This window comes from Thunnus thynnus, chromosome 18, assembly GCF_963924715.1.
Source record: "Thunnus thynnus chromosome 18, fThuThy2.1, whole genome shotgun sequence".
NCBI lineage: Eukaryota > Metazoa > Chordata > Actinopteri > Scombriformes > Scombridae > Thunnus > Thunnus thynnus.
In genome coordinates this window covers 13,177,023-13,194,965 of record NC_089534.1, presented here as the reverse complement: position 1 = coordinate 13,194,965, position 17,943 = coordinate 13,177,023, and the positions used below count along the sequence as shown (strand labels likewise).

Here is a 17,943-nt window from a genome sequence, read left to right as displayed (position 1 = left end):
TCAGGCTTGCATGTATTTTTTAATGTATTTCTTTTTATTCCTCTGAAATGTGTATTCACAATGAACATGTTCGTGCAGAGTGTGTTTTGGTGTCGTGGACAAACTCATCAACTAGAAACATAATTGTGTACGCACCTGATTCGCTGCCACATCGCTGGCCTCCTCTCATTGGCTACTGTCAACCTGGACGTGCTCTGATTGGTCGAATTGTGAGAATAGGAAGTGTCGATCAGTAGTATCAAACCGTCTCTGGTAGTATTAGGGGGCTTAGCATGGGTAGCTAACTGGTATCTGGTTCATACAAATCAAAGAACAGAGCTTTTGCAGCTCGCCTTTAAACTCGGATGTTTTGAAGTATCAAGAGGCACCCGGCAGCCAAATTTTAGACCGAGCAGTTACGTGTATTGCAAATATTGCGCTGTTTAGCAACGTCTTTGTGTGGCTATGTAACACTAACGTTAGTTTGTTAGCCAAACGTCATTTCAGCCAGTTAACTACTCTGCTAGCTTAGCTTTGCATTCTTTATTTAGCTTGTTTGACAGCTACAGTAGCTAAAATTTGCCAAGTGGTTATCTAAAGCGAATTACGTCCCATTTTATTGAGCGTATGTGTGAGTTCATTTGTGCTACTTATCATCTGTGTGACTCAACTGTACCTGAATGTTTGCTGATAGAAACAGCAGCAGCTACAGCTAGCAGAGTGTTAGCTTGTCGACAACAACAACAATGGACTTAAAGGGACGTTTAAAGACGACAAGAACATTTTATTTTTTGTCCATTCTCCTCATAGTCTTCGTCACAAGAATATTAGCTGGTAAGTATAACAAAACAGTTTCGTTGCATTACTGCTAATAGCTGCGCTTCTGTTAGATGAAGCTGACGTACCATGAACTGTTGCAAGCAGCTGTTTATATTTAGCAGCTTTAGCAGCTTAAGACCATCTCAAGACAACAATAAACTGAAATGCTTTACATTGTTAATACTTTTTCAGATGAAGAGCAACACGGGAATGATGGACCAGAGCTAAAGGTACGTCATTAGCTATTTGATAAGTATCTTCAAACCCTGAACATGCATGACTTGTTTTGAAAGTTTGATATGTGATGGGGATTTGTGACAAAGTAGACCTCTATGCCCAGGGCTTTTGGTGTTATTGCATGGTTTGTTTTCTGTTAGCCAGTGTCATTTATGGCTTGAATCGCATACATTAGTTCACTGTCTTCCCCTGTGTGTTATCCCACAGTTGTGATAATGTACAGTGTGTTAATTGTCTACATGATATGTTGACACTGCAACAGACATGGGTTAATTAAACCTACTGAAGCTATTGGCTAAATCTATAATAATTATACTGTGTTAACCAGGAGCTTTGGTATATTTTTTAGGAGAAAGCACTTCATCCCAAATTTTGCACAGTTATTGTTGTTTCCTTCCTTGCATCTGTTTCTTCACAATTATCTTTTTTTGGTTTTTGTTTCTAGTCTTACCATGATCCAGACTCTGAAGAGGAGGATGTCCGTCTGGGGTCAGCAATTGTGGCAGGCGCTTCTGTGACCTCTGGTCATGAGGTCTCCCAGCCAGAAGAAGGGAAGCAGCCAGCTGGGGAGGGATTGGAGGGAGAAGAGAAGGAGGACCTGCCGGAACAGCCTCCTCCGGTAGAGGAGAAACCTAAAGAGGGTAAGGGCAAATATTTAAGTTCAACACGACATTTTTTCAGATTGTGCAACCAGGAAAAAGAAAGTGGTGATAAAAACTGGGGACTTGGAGGACTGTCAACTTTAAATCAGGTTCTTGAAATCCTTAAGCATAGTAGATTTTAATGTTCTCAATGTAATCAAATGAGCTTTTTTCATCTGTTTTGATGTCCAAATGCACTGCTTCTTTGGTTTGTTTTCTTGGCTTACTGTGTGTATGTGTCAACCTCAAAATGTCTGTGTGAGATAGAGATCATCAGCTGGCATACTTTCTGTCACTGGCAGCAGGTTGACTTTTCAGTGCAGTGTTTTGTCTGCCCTATTAACGCCAGCTGACACGATCTGAGGCATCACACTGGAAAATGTGGTTCCAGCCACCTTAGCAATGGGAATTTAATTTTTTGCTGCATGTGAGATAAAATAAAATGCAGCTGTACTTACTTCTGCTTATACTTGTGTTGTGCTTCAGAAAATACAGTTGCACGTGATGGCCTGGTAGAACACCAGCTTTCATGATTGTGTAATGAATCTTTCGGTTGTTTTTGACATCTGTAAGGTTTCACAGAGCTTTGCTTAACAAGGGTTTGGTGAGCCACAGTACATCTAGGTATAACTGGGAAATTCAGTGGCACTGAAGGTTTAGGTTTGCAATTTTAAATATAACAGTTATGACAAGAAACAGCTTACTATTGTAAACCTTATTTAAATGTTTTAGTATTCAAAAAAAGATGGTGTTAGGAGTTGGTGTGGTAATCTTCCCTTGCATCTAGTCTAAACCTACATACTTTATGGGCATTTCCAGCAAATGTGTCAAGCCCACCTGCTCTGTGCTGTTGCATAGTCATGTTAGTGCTTTATTTACTGCCCTCCTCATTGTCTTCACGTTTTCACCTTGTCTGAAACCATTAAATGAGGACTGAGAATGAGGACTGTCTTGTCTCATTCTGTGAACTTTCTTGACACACATTGACCTGTTTTTCGTTTCGCTGACTCTGAGCAAAGGCGCCTGTGGTTTCAGGGCATCGCCAGATTGGATAAACGGTTAAACCCCATGAGAAATTAAATGCGCCTTGCACCTGTGGCTCCTCTTGCTGTCAGTTACATCATTTTACTTGGGGATTGTTAGTTCATTTCCTGCAGGCTTCTTGTGTAATTTATTGAGACTCATCGAATTTTAACAGTTTCTGTATAAAATATAAAGCTGAAAATCCGTGAGGTGTTGTTTCATAGGAAAAAAAGACAGACTGTAATCAACATGGTAACTTAAGTTTTATGTTTTTATACTAAATGCATTATTTTATCTTATTGTTATGTTGTTGTTGTTGTTGTTTTATCTATTAATTAATTAATTCATTAATTATTATTGAAACTAATATATTTTTTGATACAGTTCCTGTGGTGAACGGAGGTACAGCCCACGGAGAGTCCTGCATCTTCCCCTTCCTCTTCCAGGGGAGGGAGTATTCAGACTGCACAACTGATGGGCGGGGGGATGGACGACTGTGGTGTTCCACAACCTACGACTATGACCAGGAGAAAATGTGGGGTTTCTGCGAGAGTAAGTCTTCAACTCAATACATTGACTTTCATTAAGGAATTTTTTTTTCCCATCTGTATGTTCTTATTGGCTTCTCCCCTCTTTCCCTTAGCGGAGGAGCAGGCACAGCAGAGACTGCAGGCAGAGGAGGCTGAGGAGCAGTATCAGACCGTCTTGCGCATGCTCAATGCCACAACCAGGAAAACCCAGAAAAAAGAGTGAGTTTATTCCCTATGGTTTATTCTCTTGAGTCTTCGTAATTTGCTTCTGAATCTCTCATATAACAACAATAATATCTTTATTGTTGTAAGAAGCTTTTGGATTTGTAGATGATGTGATTGTGTTTTCCATGGAAGAAAAATATTAACTAAATTTTGATTTATTTTAGTTTTAATATTAAGGGTTTTTTTTATAAATTCTGTAGGGTTGTAGCTCACACAATTTAAAACTCACCCAGAACCACCCAAGCCTTCTGTGTATGAACAGTCATTTTACCATGTAGCCTAAAGCTTCTTGTTTGCCCAGCAGACAATAGTATCTGATCTGATAGTAAATTTGGTTGAGCTCTATCTATTTTTATCTATGTGTGCTTTATTACTATGAGACTTTGCTCAGCACATCCTTGTTTGCTGTAGGTGTCACAACGCTGTTTGTTGTGTACACATTATTTTTATTATGCTTGTGTAAGTCTGACTTCACCTGTGCCACCTCTGCTTATCCATCCACTCTCAGATTATATGAGAAGCTAATGAAAGTAGCAGAGAAAGGCCATCAAAAAGCCATGGAGAAGGTGGCGTACGCCATGCTGTTTGGAGATTACATGAACCAGAACGTCACCAGAGCCAAAGAAATGTTTGAGAAGCTCGCCGTGGAGGGCTCACCCAAAGCTCAGATGGTACATCCCTCATTTAAGTGCAAATATGTCACTTGAGTAATGGATTAAATGCCATTTTGACCTAACACCTTATTGAAAATGCGTGTTACTTCTGCGTAGACACTTGTGTAACTCTGCTTCACTTTTTTTCCACAGGCTCTTGGCTTTCTTTATGCTGCAGGGCTTGGAGTTAATTCCAGTCAAGCTAAGGTACTTTTTTATTCTGTGTGGCTAAAGCGTACAGTTTTTGATATAGCTCTTGTTCCTGGTGGAAGTTGAATGCACTTGTTGCATTAGACAAATATGTCAAATTGATGAAACTTAATGTCTGTCTCTTTTCTGAACAACTGTTCACATATTCTCTACATTCTCTATTTTCAGGCCTTGGTTTACTATACCTTTGGTGCACTGGGTGGAAACTTGGTTGCACATATGATTCTGGTGAGTTGATTTGTCTGTCAGTGGAGCAATGATGCAGTCATGTTATTTCTTAAGTATAAAAAATATAATATTTTTCCTCTTATGGCCTTCTCAGGGATACAGATACTGGGGAGGTGTGGGTGTCCCCCAAAGCTGTGAGTCAGCACTAACACACTATAGGCTTGTGGCAAATCAGGGTAAGAATTAACCGCAATTAATTAACTGTTGAATATAAGATTCAGAACTCTTGGTCTGATTCTTCTTTGACACATAACCAGATCTAAAGTATTTCTCTTCTATCTGCTTCCTCTTCACTCTGCTCTCCATCACCACCTGCAGTGGCCAGTGACGTCTCCCTGACAGGAGGCTCAGCGGTGCAGAGGATCAGGCTGCTGGATGAAGTGGAGAATCCAGGATCCACCAGCGGCATGTTGGAGGAGGACCTGATCCAGTACTACCAGTTCCTAGCTGAGAAAGGAGATGTACAAGCTCAGGTAAATGGTTCAGTGTACAAGTTCAGGTAAATGGTTCAACAAACTTTCACCTTCTTACAGATCAGTCAGTCATTGAAGTAAACTAGATCTTTTGTTCCCTCATTAGGTGGGACTAGGTCAGCTTCACCTGCATGGAGGACGTGGAGTAGAGCAGAATCACCAGGTAACTACATGTCAAAGATTATTTTTAAGTATTCCTGTGGTTGTTATTTGCACCAGTAAATAATTTCTGATGCTTCCTATCAAACAGAGGGCGTATGACTACTTCACCCAGGCTGCGAATGCAGGAAACACACATGCAATGGCTTTTCTCGGCAAGGTGGGTGGCGTGTCTTTCATGCCCTTTGTCTTTCCTTTTAAATGTGAGGAATAGTCTTTGTTTTATACTACCTGTCTTTATTATTAATACTCAGTCCTTTTTGTTCTTTTTGTACTAACAAACTTGCTTTGCATTATCAGTTAACTGATAAAAATAAGTACTTGAGCATATTCAGAAAGGGTCTTTAAGAGTTGACTTTGTTTTTTTACTCAGCTATTTCACTTCTGTGTTTACAAACATGATAAATATGTAGCCTTGGCTGTGTTGTGAGAAATCAGGCGAAGCTGTCAGTTAGTTGGAAAGCAGGGAGATGGTTGAAATTGAATCCAAAATAAATAAAGCCAATAATTTGGCTCTGTTGCTTTAACAGAGGGTTGTGCAGCGCATTTGTTTTTGAGGCTCTTCATCAAGTTTTTTCTTACTAAGAGCTGTGATTCCTTATGTCCCTCAGATGTACTCGGAAGGCAGCGAGTTTCTCCCTCAGAACAACGAGACAGCCCTGCAGTACTTCAAGAAGGCTTCTGACTTGGTAAGAGTGATGCTGTAGACTAATATTTTTATCTGTATGTCATCTACCCTTCATTCATACAGTGTTTGTATTAGCGTTTGTCACTGCGATTAAAAGCAGTTTAAAAAACTGCACTCCGATTACCTTTGGAGAGGAATTATGTTTCTGTGACCTTATACATTGTTATCGTTTGCTTTTTTTCATCCAGGGTAACCCAGTGGGACAGAGTGGCCTCGGCATGGCCTACCTATATGGAAGAGGCGTTACAGTGGTAAGGAACCTTTTAATGTGTTATAATTCTTTTAAAAATCATGTCTAAGTTAAGATACACCCGTTCAAACCCATTTTATATTTCAGTTTATTCTTTCTTGCAACCAAGAAATAGAAATAAGTTGGAATAAAAACAAGGTGAAATATAAACCTCAGCTGAAGGGTTTGTGTATGACGCTCTCATTTTTATGAACGTCACTCATGCTGATAACAGAGCAGCTGTTTGAAAGTTGTGTGTTTGTGTCTTCAGAATTATGAGCTGGCACTGAAATACTTCCAGAAGGCAGCAGAACAGGGCTGGGTGGACGGACAGCTCCAGCTGGGCACCATGTATTACAGTGAGTGTTAAGGGCTTAGAGTGTGTGTGTGTGTGTGTGAGTGTGTGTATATCCATGTATGGTATGTTCTTATGACCACAGACACCACTTCTCTTATCTCATTGCCTCCAGTCATGGCTTATTCTTCCTGTTTGTTGTCTTTGTTGTTGTCTTTGTTTTTCTCACTTGTCTGAATCTTGTGTTCCCTTCCTGACATTTTCATTTCTGTTAAGTGGAAGTCTTTCTATTCTGTTTGATTGACTGTCTTTCTCTTTATCCCCCCTCTTTCTTGTTTCCCAGATGGCATCGGGGTGAAGCGTGATTACAAGCAGGCACTTAAATTCTTCAACCTGGCCTCACAGGCGGGCCACATCCTGGCCTTCTACAACTTGGCCCAGATGCATGCCACTGGTACTGGGGTGATGCGCTCCTGCCACACTGCTGTGGAGGTGAGCCACCCTGCTGCTCCTTCCAATGCATCCTGTTAAAATCAAGAGAATTGAGAGAACTTCTCAGTTTTTATTCAGCAATAACTCATACATCAAAGCTCATGTGCTTGTACGTTATTGCCAGTTGGAAAGTGATATTTCCATGTCACAAAACTACTGTTAATGTAGTAATATTAGAAACTGCTTTTTATGGAAAAATCTACGCTGACAGAATTGTGTGTCGCTGTGTAACAGGCCTTCTTTCAGTGTATGACAGTGTGTGCCTGTATCTTGTTCACAGCTCTTCAAGAACGTGTGTGAGCGCGGCCGGTGGTCAGAGCGTCTGATGACAGCTTACGGCAGCTTTAAGGAAGGAGAGACCGATGCAGCGCTGGTGCAGTACCTGCTGCTGGCTGAGCAGGGCTACGAGGTGGCTCAGAGCAACGTGGCCTTCATTCTGGACCAGAGTAAGAAAAACCATCATCTAGGAACTGTATGACATTCATTTTGAAGTCAGCGTTTCAGTGGATATGTGCCAGTATTTGCTGGTGATTAGAAGTCCTGCTTTGGAATACTAAATCCATGTTTGTGGGAATCCCATTAAAATAGTTAATTGCAAACAAATAGTTTGGATGCCAGTAGAGTGAAACAGCATCTGGCTTTAAAGACATCAAGTTCAAGCCCATTAAACAGTTACACACTGTTAAACACATTATACCTTTGTAGCCTTATTACTCACATCTTTGGAAGAGATCTACCTGTATGAGTGCCAGTTTCCATATTCTGTTGTATTACCAGCAAATGCTTAATGTAAATGTCCATGTCATTACTTTATTTGCCTTAAATCAAAGGGCAGTGTGCCCTCGCCATATTGATCAAACTGTTCTCTTCCTGTTTTCAATTTTAAAATATATTTAGTGAACAAATGTTTGTGTGTATTATGTAAAATTACCAAAAATTATAATACATGACCTTTTCAAAAAGTAACATCTTATCTTCTGAATGTTTGTTTGTCTTTGTATGTTGTGTTACAAGCAGAAGGGGCAAAGATCTTCAGTGAGAATGAGACGTACCCTCGCGCTCTGCTCCACTGGACAAGAGCTGCAGCTCAGGGTTCGTTCATGCACCCTCCGTCCCACATTTATAAGAGTGAATGATACACAGCATAAAGTTTATAAAACATTGAGAGTCATCAGGATTCCACATAAAGATTTATACACATTTAAGAACACCTGTTGATAACCAAATCCTGAGTGTAATGAAAGCTTACACACTTTTCCCAGGTTACACAGTGGCAAGGATAAAACTCGGGGACTACCACTTCTACGGCTACGGGACTGATGTGGACTATGAGACAGCTGTCATCCACTACAGACTGGCATCAGAGCAGCAGCACAGTGCGCAGGCCATGTTCAACCTGGGTTACATGCATGAGAAAGGCCTGGGCATCAAACAGGTAGGCATTGAGTTTCACTGGTGACTATTACATCAGCTTACTCTCAACACTCACTCATACGCATGCACTTAGATCAATAAAACAGTTTAGTTTAATGCTGCCAAAATCTTTGCTTTAAAGTTTAAAGTGAGAAGGACATGTGTGCCTGAATTATTTCTTGTGTTTTCTGCAGGACATCCATCTAGCAAAGCGTTTCTATGACATGGCTGCTGAAGCCAGTCCTGATGCCCAGGTCCCAGTGTTCCTGGCTCTGTGCAAGCTGGGCCTGGTTTACACTCTGCAGTACCTGCAGGATCTTAATGTGAGTACTTCCTTTTAAATTCTCTAGCTGGAGCTGTGACAATTTGGCTTCAAAATTGGAACTCTGAATTGTAAAATTTCAAGCTAATTAAAAGCTATCTTATCAGAGGGAACTAATTTATTTTTACTCATTTTATTAATTAATTTCTGTGCTTCTTTGCCCATATTCTCTCCCCATTTGTGGCTTCTGTCAGCTGAAGGAGGTGATTTCTCAGGTGGACCTGGACCAACTTCTGGGCCCAGAGTGGGACCTCTACCTCATGACAGTCATCGCCCTGCTGTTGGGCACAGTCATCGCCTACCGACAGCGCCAACACCAAATCATAGTGCCCCCTCGCCCGCCTGCCCCCGCCCCCGCGCCCCCTCCCAGACCACCTCAGGAACAGCCACAAGCCCAGGCCGAGCCCCAGGCTCAAGGAGAAACACAAGGCCAGGGCCCGGCCCAGGAGGAAGAGGAGCAGCAGTGAGAGGAAGCCCGATGAAGTGAGGGCCAAAAAAGACAGACAGAGGCTCTGCCAGCCTGCCCCATGGAGCAGCTAGTGCTAACGAGCTGAATACCTACTAGTTCAAGCACCACGCCCAATCTGCCTGCTCCCTTCCTCATGCTAAAAAAAAGATTAAGATGGTTACTGAACTGTTCAGTCTCACAAATCCCTTTCTCCATTACAATGTGCTGGTCCTGTGGTGAAGCAAGACTGTGGGGCTGTTTATGGACAATGCTACAGAAGAGTGTTGAGAGGATAACACAGACTGGGGGCTTAGTCTGTGACTCAGGATACTGCCAGATGCACCAGTGTCCTCACTATGGAAATAGCCTTGTGGTTGCCAGATCAGAGGCATCTTGGACTTGACTAATCAGCGAGTCAATATAATGGAATCTGATATGTGCATTAGTTTCTTCTCACTGTCCCTTTTTTGAGAAAATACTCAGTTCAACTGCTTCAATCCTAATTTTGCGCAGTATTTAGAAAAAAAAAAAAATCAAGCAGGAAAATGTGAATTAATTTTATTTGTAAGCCCCGCTGGTAAAGGAAGTCATGTTTTTGCATGTCTTTGCAGACTTTCATTTTAGGCACTTTTTTCTGGGATAATTATGAGTGAACAAATGTTTCATTCATTTTTGCATTCTTTAGTTATTTGTTCAGTAGACTTATTGTTAGGACAATAGAGGAGATTCTCAGAGAAAGACAGTTTTTGATCATTCAACATTAGTAACTGTGCTAAAATGTACTAAAGCTATGTTATGTCATCAGTATGAGAAGAAAAAGCCTGTTATAAACTGTTAAATTTATAGGAAAGCTGAACCCAATGCTTCATGCTTTTTTGATAAATTATTTAATTTTAAGCACACCGGTTGATGTTTATGTTTTTTTAACATGATAGAAACACCTAGAATGAATGAGAAGCTGCAAAAGTCGGTCAAAACTGAGCTGTCACCAAAATCCTTGATGCAGATCCTGTTTTTGCAAATTCATACAGAAACGTCTTTCACACTCCGGGCATAGTGAAAGCAGAGTTCACAGGCCTTTAAACATTCATTTTAAATTGCAAATGTCAGAAAAGCTGATGGCGGTGAACAGTTTTTGAAGGTGTACTCTACAATGGTGTGATATTTGTCCGTCAACAGACTTTGATTTCATTCTAGCTGTTGATATTTTGGAAGGTGGCTCAATAGTTCCTCTAATCCCACATCCTCTTTTTTTTTTTTTTTTTTTAGTTTATTAAGCCTCTTGTTAGATGAATTTGGAGCAGCCTTAAAGATAGCAGCGCCTCAAACTCTGGATTGTTTCTCCATTAGTGAAGTGGACAAGGTTACTTTGTGTGTTTGGTTACACAACTTCAGCTGTTGTGAGAATTTCCACCCCCTCACCAAAAGTCCAAGTCGGAGCCCTTGTGCTCTGCCTACACTGTTCAGCTCAGATGGACCTAAATCTGTGCCTGAAATGGGAAACAAATGACGCCACGGTTAGGCCGAACAGTATTTAACAAAACAAGATTAAAAACGTAACTTTGCCACATGCGATTAATCCTCATAAGTCCTTTTTTTTTTCAGTTCCTCAAACCTGTGCTTGTTGTTAAAAATATTAAGTTTATTGGGCAATACATCTGCATGAAGTGTACAAAGGTCAAAAAGGAAAAAATGTTATGTGCAGGATGATAAGAAATTATTCCAAACAGTCTAAATGACATTGATGCATTCACACATTGAAATCCACACAGTTCACCATTTCTCTAAAATGAAACACTGGTCAAGATTGTCTAGAAGACTGCATTTTTACCATCACAATTACGTTTATTACATAAAGTTTATAAAGAAATTAATAAATGATATATGGATATTTAATGGTTGTCAGTTTTGAATTTTTTTGTCTTAAATGTTTATAGTGAGTGTTAATTTGGAAGCCAGGAAACGTATGGCTATCAATACAACATGATTGATTTGCTTTAACAATCAAACATAGCACGAGGTATTGTGTTGAATAAACAGTCAAAAAAAACACAAGCGAGGCTCTCATTGGAATGCAGGTTGTCACTGAGCTGTTGAGGGCGGGCGCGACAAAGTGACAGAGCTGTAAAACTGAGCATCACATTGTGCAGGCTGTAGGGGTGACCCATTGACTGGCCCGTACACACTACTATGGAGTGGCTTTGGATCGCCGTGGCAACATGTGTGCTCACGTCCTGCTCTGTCAAAGGTAAGTGCTGGAACAAGCAGGAGGGCAGAGCACATGTGAGGCGGCGTGCCTGCATTTATTGTTACAGCAGCCTCTGAAACAGGGCCTTTTTTTTTTCCCCAGGCAGACTGTTTCTAGTTCACATAATGTTATAATCTGGGCACAAAAACAGTGTACAAGTACAGATGGCAGGAGCTAAAGTAAAGATTGATGTAGCTTACTAAAACTAAATCGAATTTAGACCTATCTGTGCTGTAAATGACATTTTTTTGACCAGTTTCAAATGGACAGTTTGGAAATAATCCTTCTCTCTAAGGCGATGACTGGTGGTTGGAGTATGAAGAGGGGATACGACACTACAGCAAGGAGGCCCTCAATAAGGTACTGTTTACACCTGCTTTTATCACTGGACATGGAAATAAGAGTGTTGTTACTGTTAGACACAGGAAAAGACCAAAAATCTGACAGAACATTATGTTTTTGTTCATCATGTAAACAGGCAGGTTTGGACAGATTTAGTAAAAACGCACAGAAAATTAGTAGATTATTGGACAAAATAAGAACTCATCAAAAACAACTTTTAATGCCAGATTGTCAGAAGGTGACCAAACACACCACATGGATCAGCAGGCATGTGCCTGAGCGATGAGTATGTGCAGAACAAGCACGGCTGTGACACACTAAAGACAACGGACAGTGATTTAAGTGTGTGATCTGTATCGGATAATACAGGATTGAATTAGTTACTCTCTCGTTGCTTTCTCAGGAGTTTCCAGAGAAAACTCGACCAGTTAACTTCAAACACCCCTTGTTCCAGTGCCCAGACATGAGCCCCTCTCCCTCTGTCCCCTCCTCAGGTCTGTCAAGGTCACATCTGTGACAACCCCCCCCCCTCACCCCTTAAAATCAATCTGTTATCCAGGAGTTGAAACACTAGATTCAATTGATTGTTTCTCTCTCTCTTTTTATCTCTGCTTTGTCTTTCTCTCTATCTTTCCTTTTACCTTATCGTACAGTTGAATTTGTGAAGGCGGCTGATATCAAAGTCATCGCTGCCTTGGGGGATTCTCTAACAGTAGGTGCTAGGTGTTGTTGTTTTTTCTCTCTGCTACAGTTGTTAAATAGTGTACACTTGACCACATATCTTCAGTAGCTGGAACTGTCAATTGTCTGTTATAAAATGTACACCTTATGATACAAAACAAAATGCAATAGACCAGTTGTTCCCGACCTTTTTGGCTTTAAAAAAATGACACACACAGACACAGTTAGGTTTTCTTTATTGTCATTAGGTCCTTCTCACTTTTTACTGTGATGTGATGTGTCCTTCCCTTTCAGACGGCCATAGGTGCCAACGCCACCACTGTCCTTGGGATTCCTATTGAGTTTCGTTATGTTTCATGGAGGTGACGAATTTCATGTGTAAAAACTGTAATAGGGCTCTGGGACAGATAATGACTGACATATGGTGGACTCTGCTGAGTGAGGCATGAGTATCAATTATATTACAGGCTGTCTACATGAAGGACCTCTCCTTCATGTTGACAGCTTATAATAAAATTGATACTTAAGCTTTTTAACCTTTTGTGATGATGAGGTGTACTTTAGATACATAAAACTGTTTCAATATGCCAGTTGTACACTGTGACTTTGTGTTTTCAGCTTAAAAACAACAGATTTTCACATACTTTACATTACATTCACTGTACATTTATAATTGTCTTCATCAGCACATCTCTATCTTGCAGCATCGGGGGCTACGGATCATTTCAAGATGTCATTACTTTGGCAAGTAAGACGTGTTAATCAGATGATATCTCGGCCTTCTCTTAACATTATTGTTGCATATAAACCTTTCTTGCTACTGTTGACGGGCTAACAAACCCTCCTGTGTCAGTACCCCTGAACTTTAATCAACCTGCGATGAATTTGCCTCATTCTTCCCTGACAAAAAACAGAAAATTAGACAAGCAGTCAGAGCCTCCATGTCAGGTACAGGGTATGAGTTGTCCCTGTGTCCACTTAAAATCAATTCAAGTAGTATGACATAATATGATCCTATCAACCATAAAAACTTGGAGGACATTATACAACATCTGAAATCCTCCTCCTGCTGCCTTGATATTCTGCCAACAGGCTTTTCCAAAAATGTTTCTAACTGCATGGCCTCAGATCTTCTTCAAATTGTCAACACATCTCTTCTCTCAGATTTCTTCCCACAGGTCCTGAAAACTGCAGTCATCAAGCGTCTCTTAAAAAAGAACAATCTAAATACGTCACTCATGAACAATTATAGGCCCATATCAAACCTCCAGTTTTCAAGTAAAATCGTTGAAAAAGCTGTTTTTCAACAGCTGAACAACTTCTTGGCACTAAACACATTTATGTTTCGATGTCTTCCAGTCAGGATTTTGACCACACCACAGTACTGAGACTGCTCTTGTTAAAGCTTTCAATGACATCCACTTAAACACTGACAGTGGCAAGAATTTCAGTCTGGGTATTATTGGATCTCAGTGCTGAATTTGACAGTCGACCACTCGATATTACTAGACCGACTGGAAAACTGGGTGGGACCTTCTGGCATAGTACTAAACTGGTTTGAATCCTACTTAAAGGACTTTGTGTCTATAGGTAATTACACATCTGAGTGGACAAAACTGACACGCAGAGTTCCCCAAGGCTCCATTCTGGGGCCTCTTCTGTTCAACATTTACATGCTCCCACAAGCTCAGATTATGGAAAACAACAAAATATGTTACCATGATTACGCAGATGACACACAAATTTACATAACTATATCACCAGGGGACTATGGTCCATTACTAATGCTGAGTAAGTGCATTGAACAAGTCAATGATTGGATGTGTCAGGATTTTCCTCAATTAAACAAAGATAAAAATTGAAGTAATTGCTTTTGGAGCCTAGGAAGAACGATTAAAAGTAAGCACTCAGCTTCAGTTGATAATGTTAAAAACCATAAACCAAGCCAGAAATCTTGGTGTAGTCATAGACTCAGACCTGAATTTCAACAGCCACGTTAAGACAATTACAAAGTCATCCTACTATCACTTGAAGAATATATCAAGGAATAAAGGACTTATGTTTCAGCAGGATTTGGAAAAACTTGTCCATGTATTTATCTTCAGTAGACTCGACTACTGTAATGGCGTCTTTACAGGTCTCGATCAGACAGCTGCGGTTGATTCAGAACGCTGCTGCTCGAGTCCTCATTAAGACCAAGAAAGTGGATCATATCACTGCAGTTCTCAGATCTTTACACTGGTCACCAGTCTGTCAAAGAGCTGATTTCAAAATACTGAATGGTTCAGGCACAAAATGCATTTCTTAACTTCTACTGCATTATGAATCATCCAGACCCCTCAGGTCGTCTGGGACAGGTCTGCTTTCTGTCCCCAGAGTCAAAACTAAACATGGAGAAGCAGCATTCAGTTTTTATGCTCCACATATCTGGAACAGAAAGGTCTGCTTCAACTCTCAGTTCTTTTAAATCAAGGCTGCCTTTTTTTTAAACAAATTTGAGGCCTCTGATTAATATCTTACACTACACTGTAACTTTTACTCTCCTTTTTATATAGTCTTGTGTTGCTTTTACATTCTGTCTTGATGCCTTTTATGTTTTATATAAAGTACTTTGAATTGCCTTGTTGTTCTTATGTGCTATACAAGTAAACGTACCTTGCCTTGCTTTGCCTAAAGCACAGGCAACCAAAGAGAACATTTTCTTTACTTATCTCTAATTGCGTGTTTTAGATATCATCAAGTTGTTCAATCCCAATCTGCTTGGCGCAGCTCCCGGCAAGACGGTACACGGGATGCAGGCTCACATCAGTGAAACAGGCTTCAACCTGGCTGTGACTGGACACAACACCTTGTAAGGCCTCGCCAGTGCACTGAAGTAATGAAATCATCCCTCACTCTGAATCAGAGGGATCCTTTCAGTTTCATGTCAAACTGAAAACAATTTGAAACACTAAAACCTTGGCTTCCTTTCCAACCAGTAATATCATAACCTTTTAGCCTGATTTGTCATGTTATTATGCAACATTTCTCTAGAAATCACCCCATAGAATTGTATCTGAACAAACTAACACAGCTCTGTTTGTGCTTCAGCCTATTTCTACCAAGAGAGTGTATTTTTATACTAAAATGTTTTATGTATTAATGAAGCTCAGAAAAATGTTTCTGTTTCTTTCAAGCAATCTTCCCGGGCAGACGAGACATTTGATTGACACACTGAGACGTTATGAGGTACAGTAATGCCATGTTTTAGACTAAGAAAAAATAGTTTGGTTATTAAAGATAGTCTGAAATATCCTAAAAATATCCTGAAATATCAATCTGTTCTTGTGTTTTTCTTTCTGGCATGACTCACTGTGCTCTTCTTTAAGGGTCTGAACTTCGAGGAGGACTGGAAGCTTTTGACTATTCTCATGGGCATGAATGACATCTGTGATTACTGCAAAGATAAGGTTTGTCCTTTTCTCTCTTTGAATGCTGAGTTTACCTCAATTTAAAAAAAAAAAAGCTCATTAATCTCTGCAGAGTCTCCGTGTTCTCTCTAGGCTCTCTTTTCAGTGGATAACTTCATTCACTATATGACCGTCTCCTTGGAAATGCTTATGAATGAGGTAAAATCAAAGAAAAGGAAATACTGTATTGGTTTTATTATCTTCTGGGATGCAAGTGTTGCATTTAGACTGTGCTTGTTTCTGAATGTTTCGCCTCAGGTTCCTCGTATGATCGTTAATGTTGTTCAGATCCTGCCCATGCATACTCTGAGGGAGGTGCAGAAGCCTACGCCAGGGTGCCTGCTCCAGCGGTGAGCCACATCTTAACGTGATTTTTATATAAGCCTTCAATAAGTAGCCAAATCCTGCAGCAGATACGTGCAGTTGGCTTGCTATATGTGCAGTATGCATGTGGCCCTGTTGGTATTTGTGTTCATTAACTTGCTATGTTAAGTATTAGAAAGTCACCACAGGAATCTTTTTCATATCTTATATTTTGGCTCTGATTTTATATAATTAAGCACCTGATTTCTCTGTCAAATCAAGTTTAAAACTTTATTTTGTCCCTTGTAGTCAGATCTCGCCCCTCCTTTTTTAAAAATTTTAAACTGATTTAGGTCTTTCTGCTCGTGCCTGATTGAGCCATTACCCAGGTCTCCTGAGCTGCGGGAGCTTGTGGAAGTCAATCTGGAGTTCCAGGTGCAGTTTACACCTCTCACCTCATGAAATTGAGTCATTCTTTTTGAAAATGCATCTGTTAAGCACCATAATTTGCAATCTGGTCTTAAATATCTACAAGTAACTTGCATGCTTGCTTTTATTGATATACTATAAGTGAGAAAAATGGCAGTTTAATTGATTTTCATATGTCTCCTATTCACAGAAAAGACTTGAGGAGCTGCTGTACAGCGATCATTTCTTCAGGGATGACTTTGCTGTTGTGCTTCAGCCCTTTCTGAAACAAGCTGACCCTCCCCGCCTCCCGGTATCTATCTATCCTCACTCCAAAGGCCTCAACAACTCATTACTGTGGCATAAGTGTCTGCTTTCAGGAGATGAATCAGTGTGAAACATAACACAGTAATGGTTGAGTCATTAGGATCACGAGTGTGACGGCTGTAGCTTTAGTGTTGTTAACATGAGGCTGAGAATGCGAGACAAATTCAAGTTTCGGCGACAACACACTCCATCAACACTAGTTTATGTGTTGTCTCTCTGAGCAGAATGGGAAGATCGATATGACCTTCTTCACTCACGACTGCTTCCACTTCACCATAAAGGGGCACGAGGAGCTGGCCAAGGGACTGTGGAACAACATGGTGAACACTAAGTTATACTACTTCATTTCATTGAACAGCACAAGAGCTTAAAGGTCCACAATCACCCCATTGCCATTCAGAAGGATTATTATTAATATTGTGTGAAGAAATGTCTGTGCTCGTAAAAGGATGGATGAATAATATGATATAAAAAGGTAGATCACAAATATCAGAAAATGAAGGACACAGATATGATATGATATTCTTTTTGATTTGTACAGGAAATTACTATTTTTTTCATGACAAAAAAAACATTTTTTAAATTTTTTTAATAAGACTCAGAAATGCCACAAATCTCTCTGTCTCCTCCTCACAGTTTCAACCTGAAGGCGGAAAGATGATCGTAAGCAGTTTCTCCAACCCCATCAGTCTCATCTGTCCACCGATGGTAAGACACGTCTCAAAATGAACACCAGGGCAGCATAGTACCTGTGTATTTTACCTGTAAATGAAAGGTTTTAATGAAACAGCTCAGTTTCATTCTTAACAAGGTGATATGTGAATGAAAACAGACCACAACTACTGTAGCTGAATCCATTTTCTAAAGTATGTTGTAAGGTTTTAGTGTGTTTCTCTGCCTGTGAGATGACCAGTGGATTCAAATCTTTATAGCACTTATTGTCATGTTTTTAGGACAAAGTTTATATGTGTGTCCATGCCAATGCAACTGCAAGCTGTGACTATTTTAAAAGCTTTTTCTGTTGGTTTGTTCACGAAAGCTCAGACCTCAGAGATTTTAGAATTAGTTGCTGTACAGCAAACTTTCAATGCTAGACATGATCAGTTTCAGTATATCCATTT

At 40.2% G+C, this 17,943-nt stretch overlaps 2 protein-coding genes across 3 annotated transcripts; both read left to right on the top strand.

Moving 5' to 3' along the window:
• Window positions 1-230: 230 nt before the first annotated feature.
• On the top strand, window positions 231-10,960 carry sel1l (SEL1L adaptor subunit of SYVN1 ubiquitin ligase). Of its 2 annotated transcripts, none has more exons than XM_067571866.1 (21): window positions 231-813; window positions 991-1,028; window positions 1,481-1,676; window positions 3,084-3,251; window positions 3,343-3,448; window positions 3,963-4,125; window positions 4,261-4,314; window positions 4,486-4,545; window positions 4,640-4,721; window positions 4,864-5,018; window positions 5,125-5,181; window positions 5,269-5,337; window positions 5,789-5,866; window positions 6,054-6,116; window positions 6,366-6,453; window positions 6,733-6,881; window positions 7,162-7,327; window positions 7,899-7,973; window positions 8,144-8,316; window positions 8,489-8,617; window positions 8,811-10,960. In XM_067571866.1, exons 1-21 carry the CDS (start codon window positions 726-728, stop codon window positions 9,081-9,083), a joined length of 2,430 nt encoding a protein of 809 aa, XP_067427967.1. In that variant the 5' UTR covers window positions 231-725; the 3' UTR covers window positions 9,084-10,960. The 2 variants fall into 2 exon arrangements, with proteins under 2 accessions (XP_067427967.1, XP_067427966.1); XM_067571865.1 differs by having other exon boundaries at window positions 7,896-7,973.
• A 2,316-nt stretch (window positions 10,961-13,276) lies between these two features.
• On the top strand, window positions 13,277-16,549 carry LOC137169894 (phospholipase B1, membrane-associated-like). Its single transcript, XM_067573304.1, has 7 exons — window positions 13,277-13,283; window positions 15,066-15,186; window positions 15,512-15,563; window positions 15,704-15,784; window positions 15,878-15,943; window positions 16,043-16,134; window positions 16,441-16,549. Exons 1-7 carry the CDS (start codon window positions 13,277-13,279, stop codon window positions 16,547-16,549), a joined length of 528 nt encoding a protein of 175 aa, XP_067429405.1.
• The last annotated feature ends 1,394 nt before the right edge of the window (window positions 16,550-17,943 follow it).

Excerpts from the sequence above, each read along its gene's own strand:
- sel1l (XM_067571865.1), top strand. The coding sequence starts at position 726 with ATGGACTTAAAGGGACGTTTAAAGACGACAAGAACATTTTATTTTTTG. Across the intron at positions 3,252-3,342 it reads AATGTGGGGTTTCTGCGAGA|CGGAGGAGCAGGCACAGCAG; the intron begins GTAAGTCTTCAA and ends TCTTTCCCTTAG. Across the intron at positions 3,449-3,962 it reads AGGAAAACCCAGAAAAAAGA|ATTATATGAGAAGCTAATGA; the intron begins GTGAGTTTATTC and ends ATCCACTCTCAG.
- LOC137169894 (XM_067573304.1), top strand. Across the intron at positions 15,187-15,511 it reads GTGACTGGACACAACACCTT|CAATCTTCCCGGGCAGACGA; the intron begins GTAAGGCCTCGC and ends GTTTCTTTCAAG. Across the intron at positions 15,564-15,703 it reads ACACACTGAGACGTTATGAG|GGTCTGAACTTCGAGGAGGA; the intron begins GTACAGTAATGC and ends CTCTTCTTTAAG.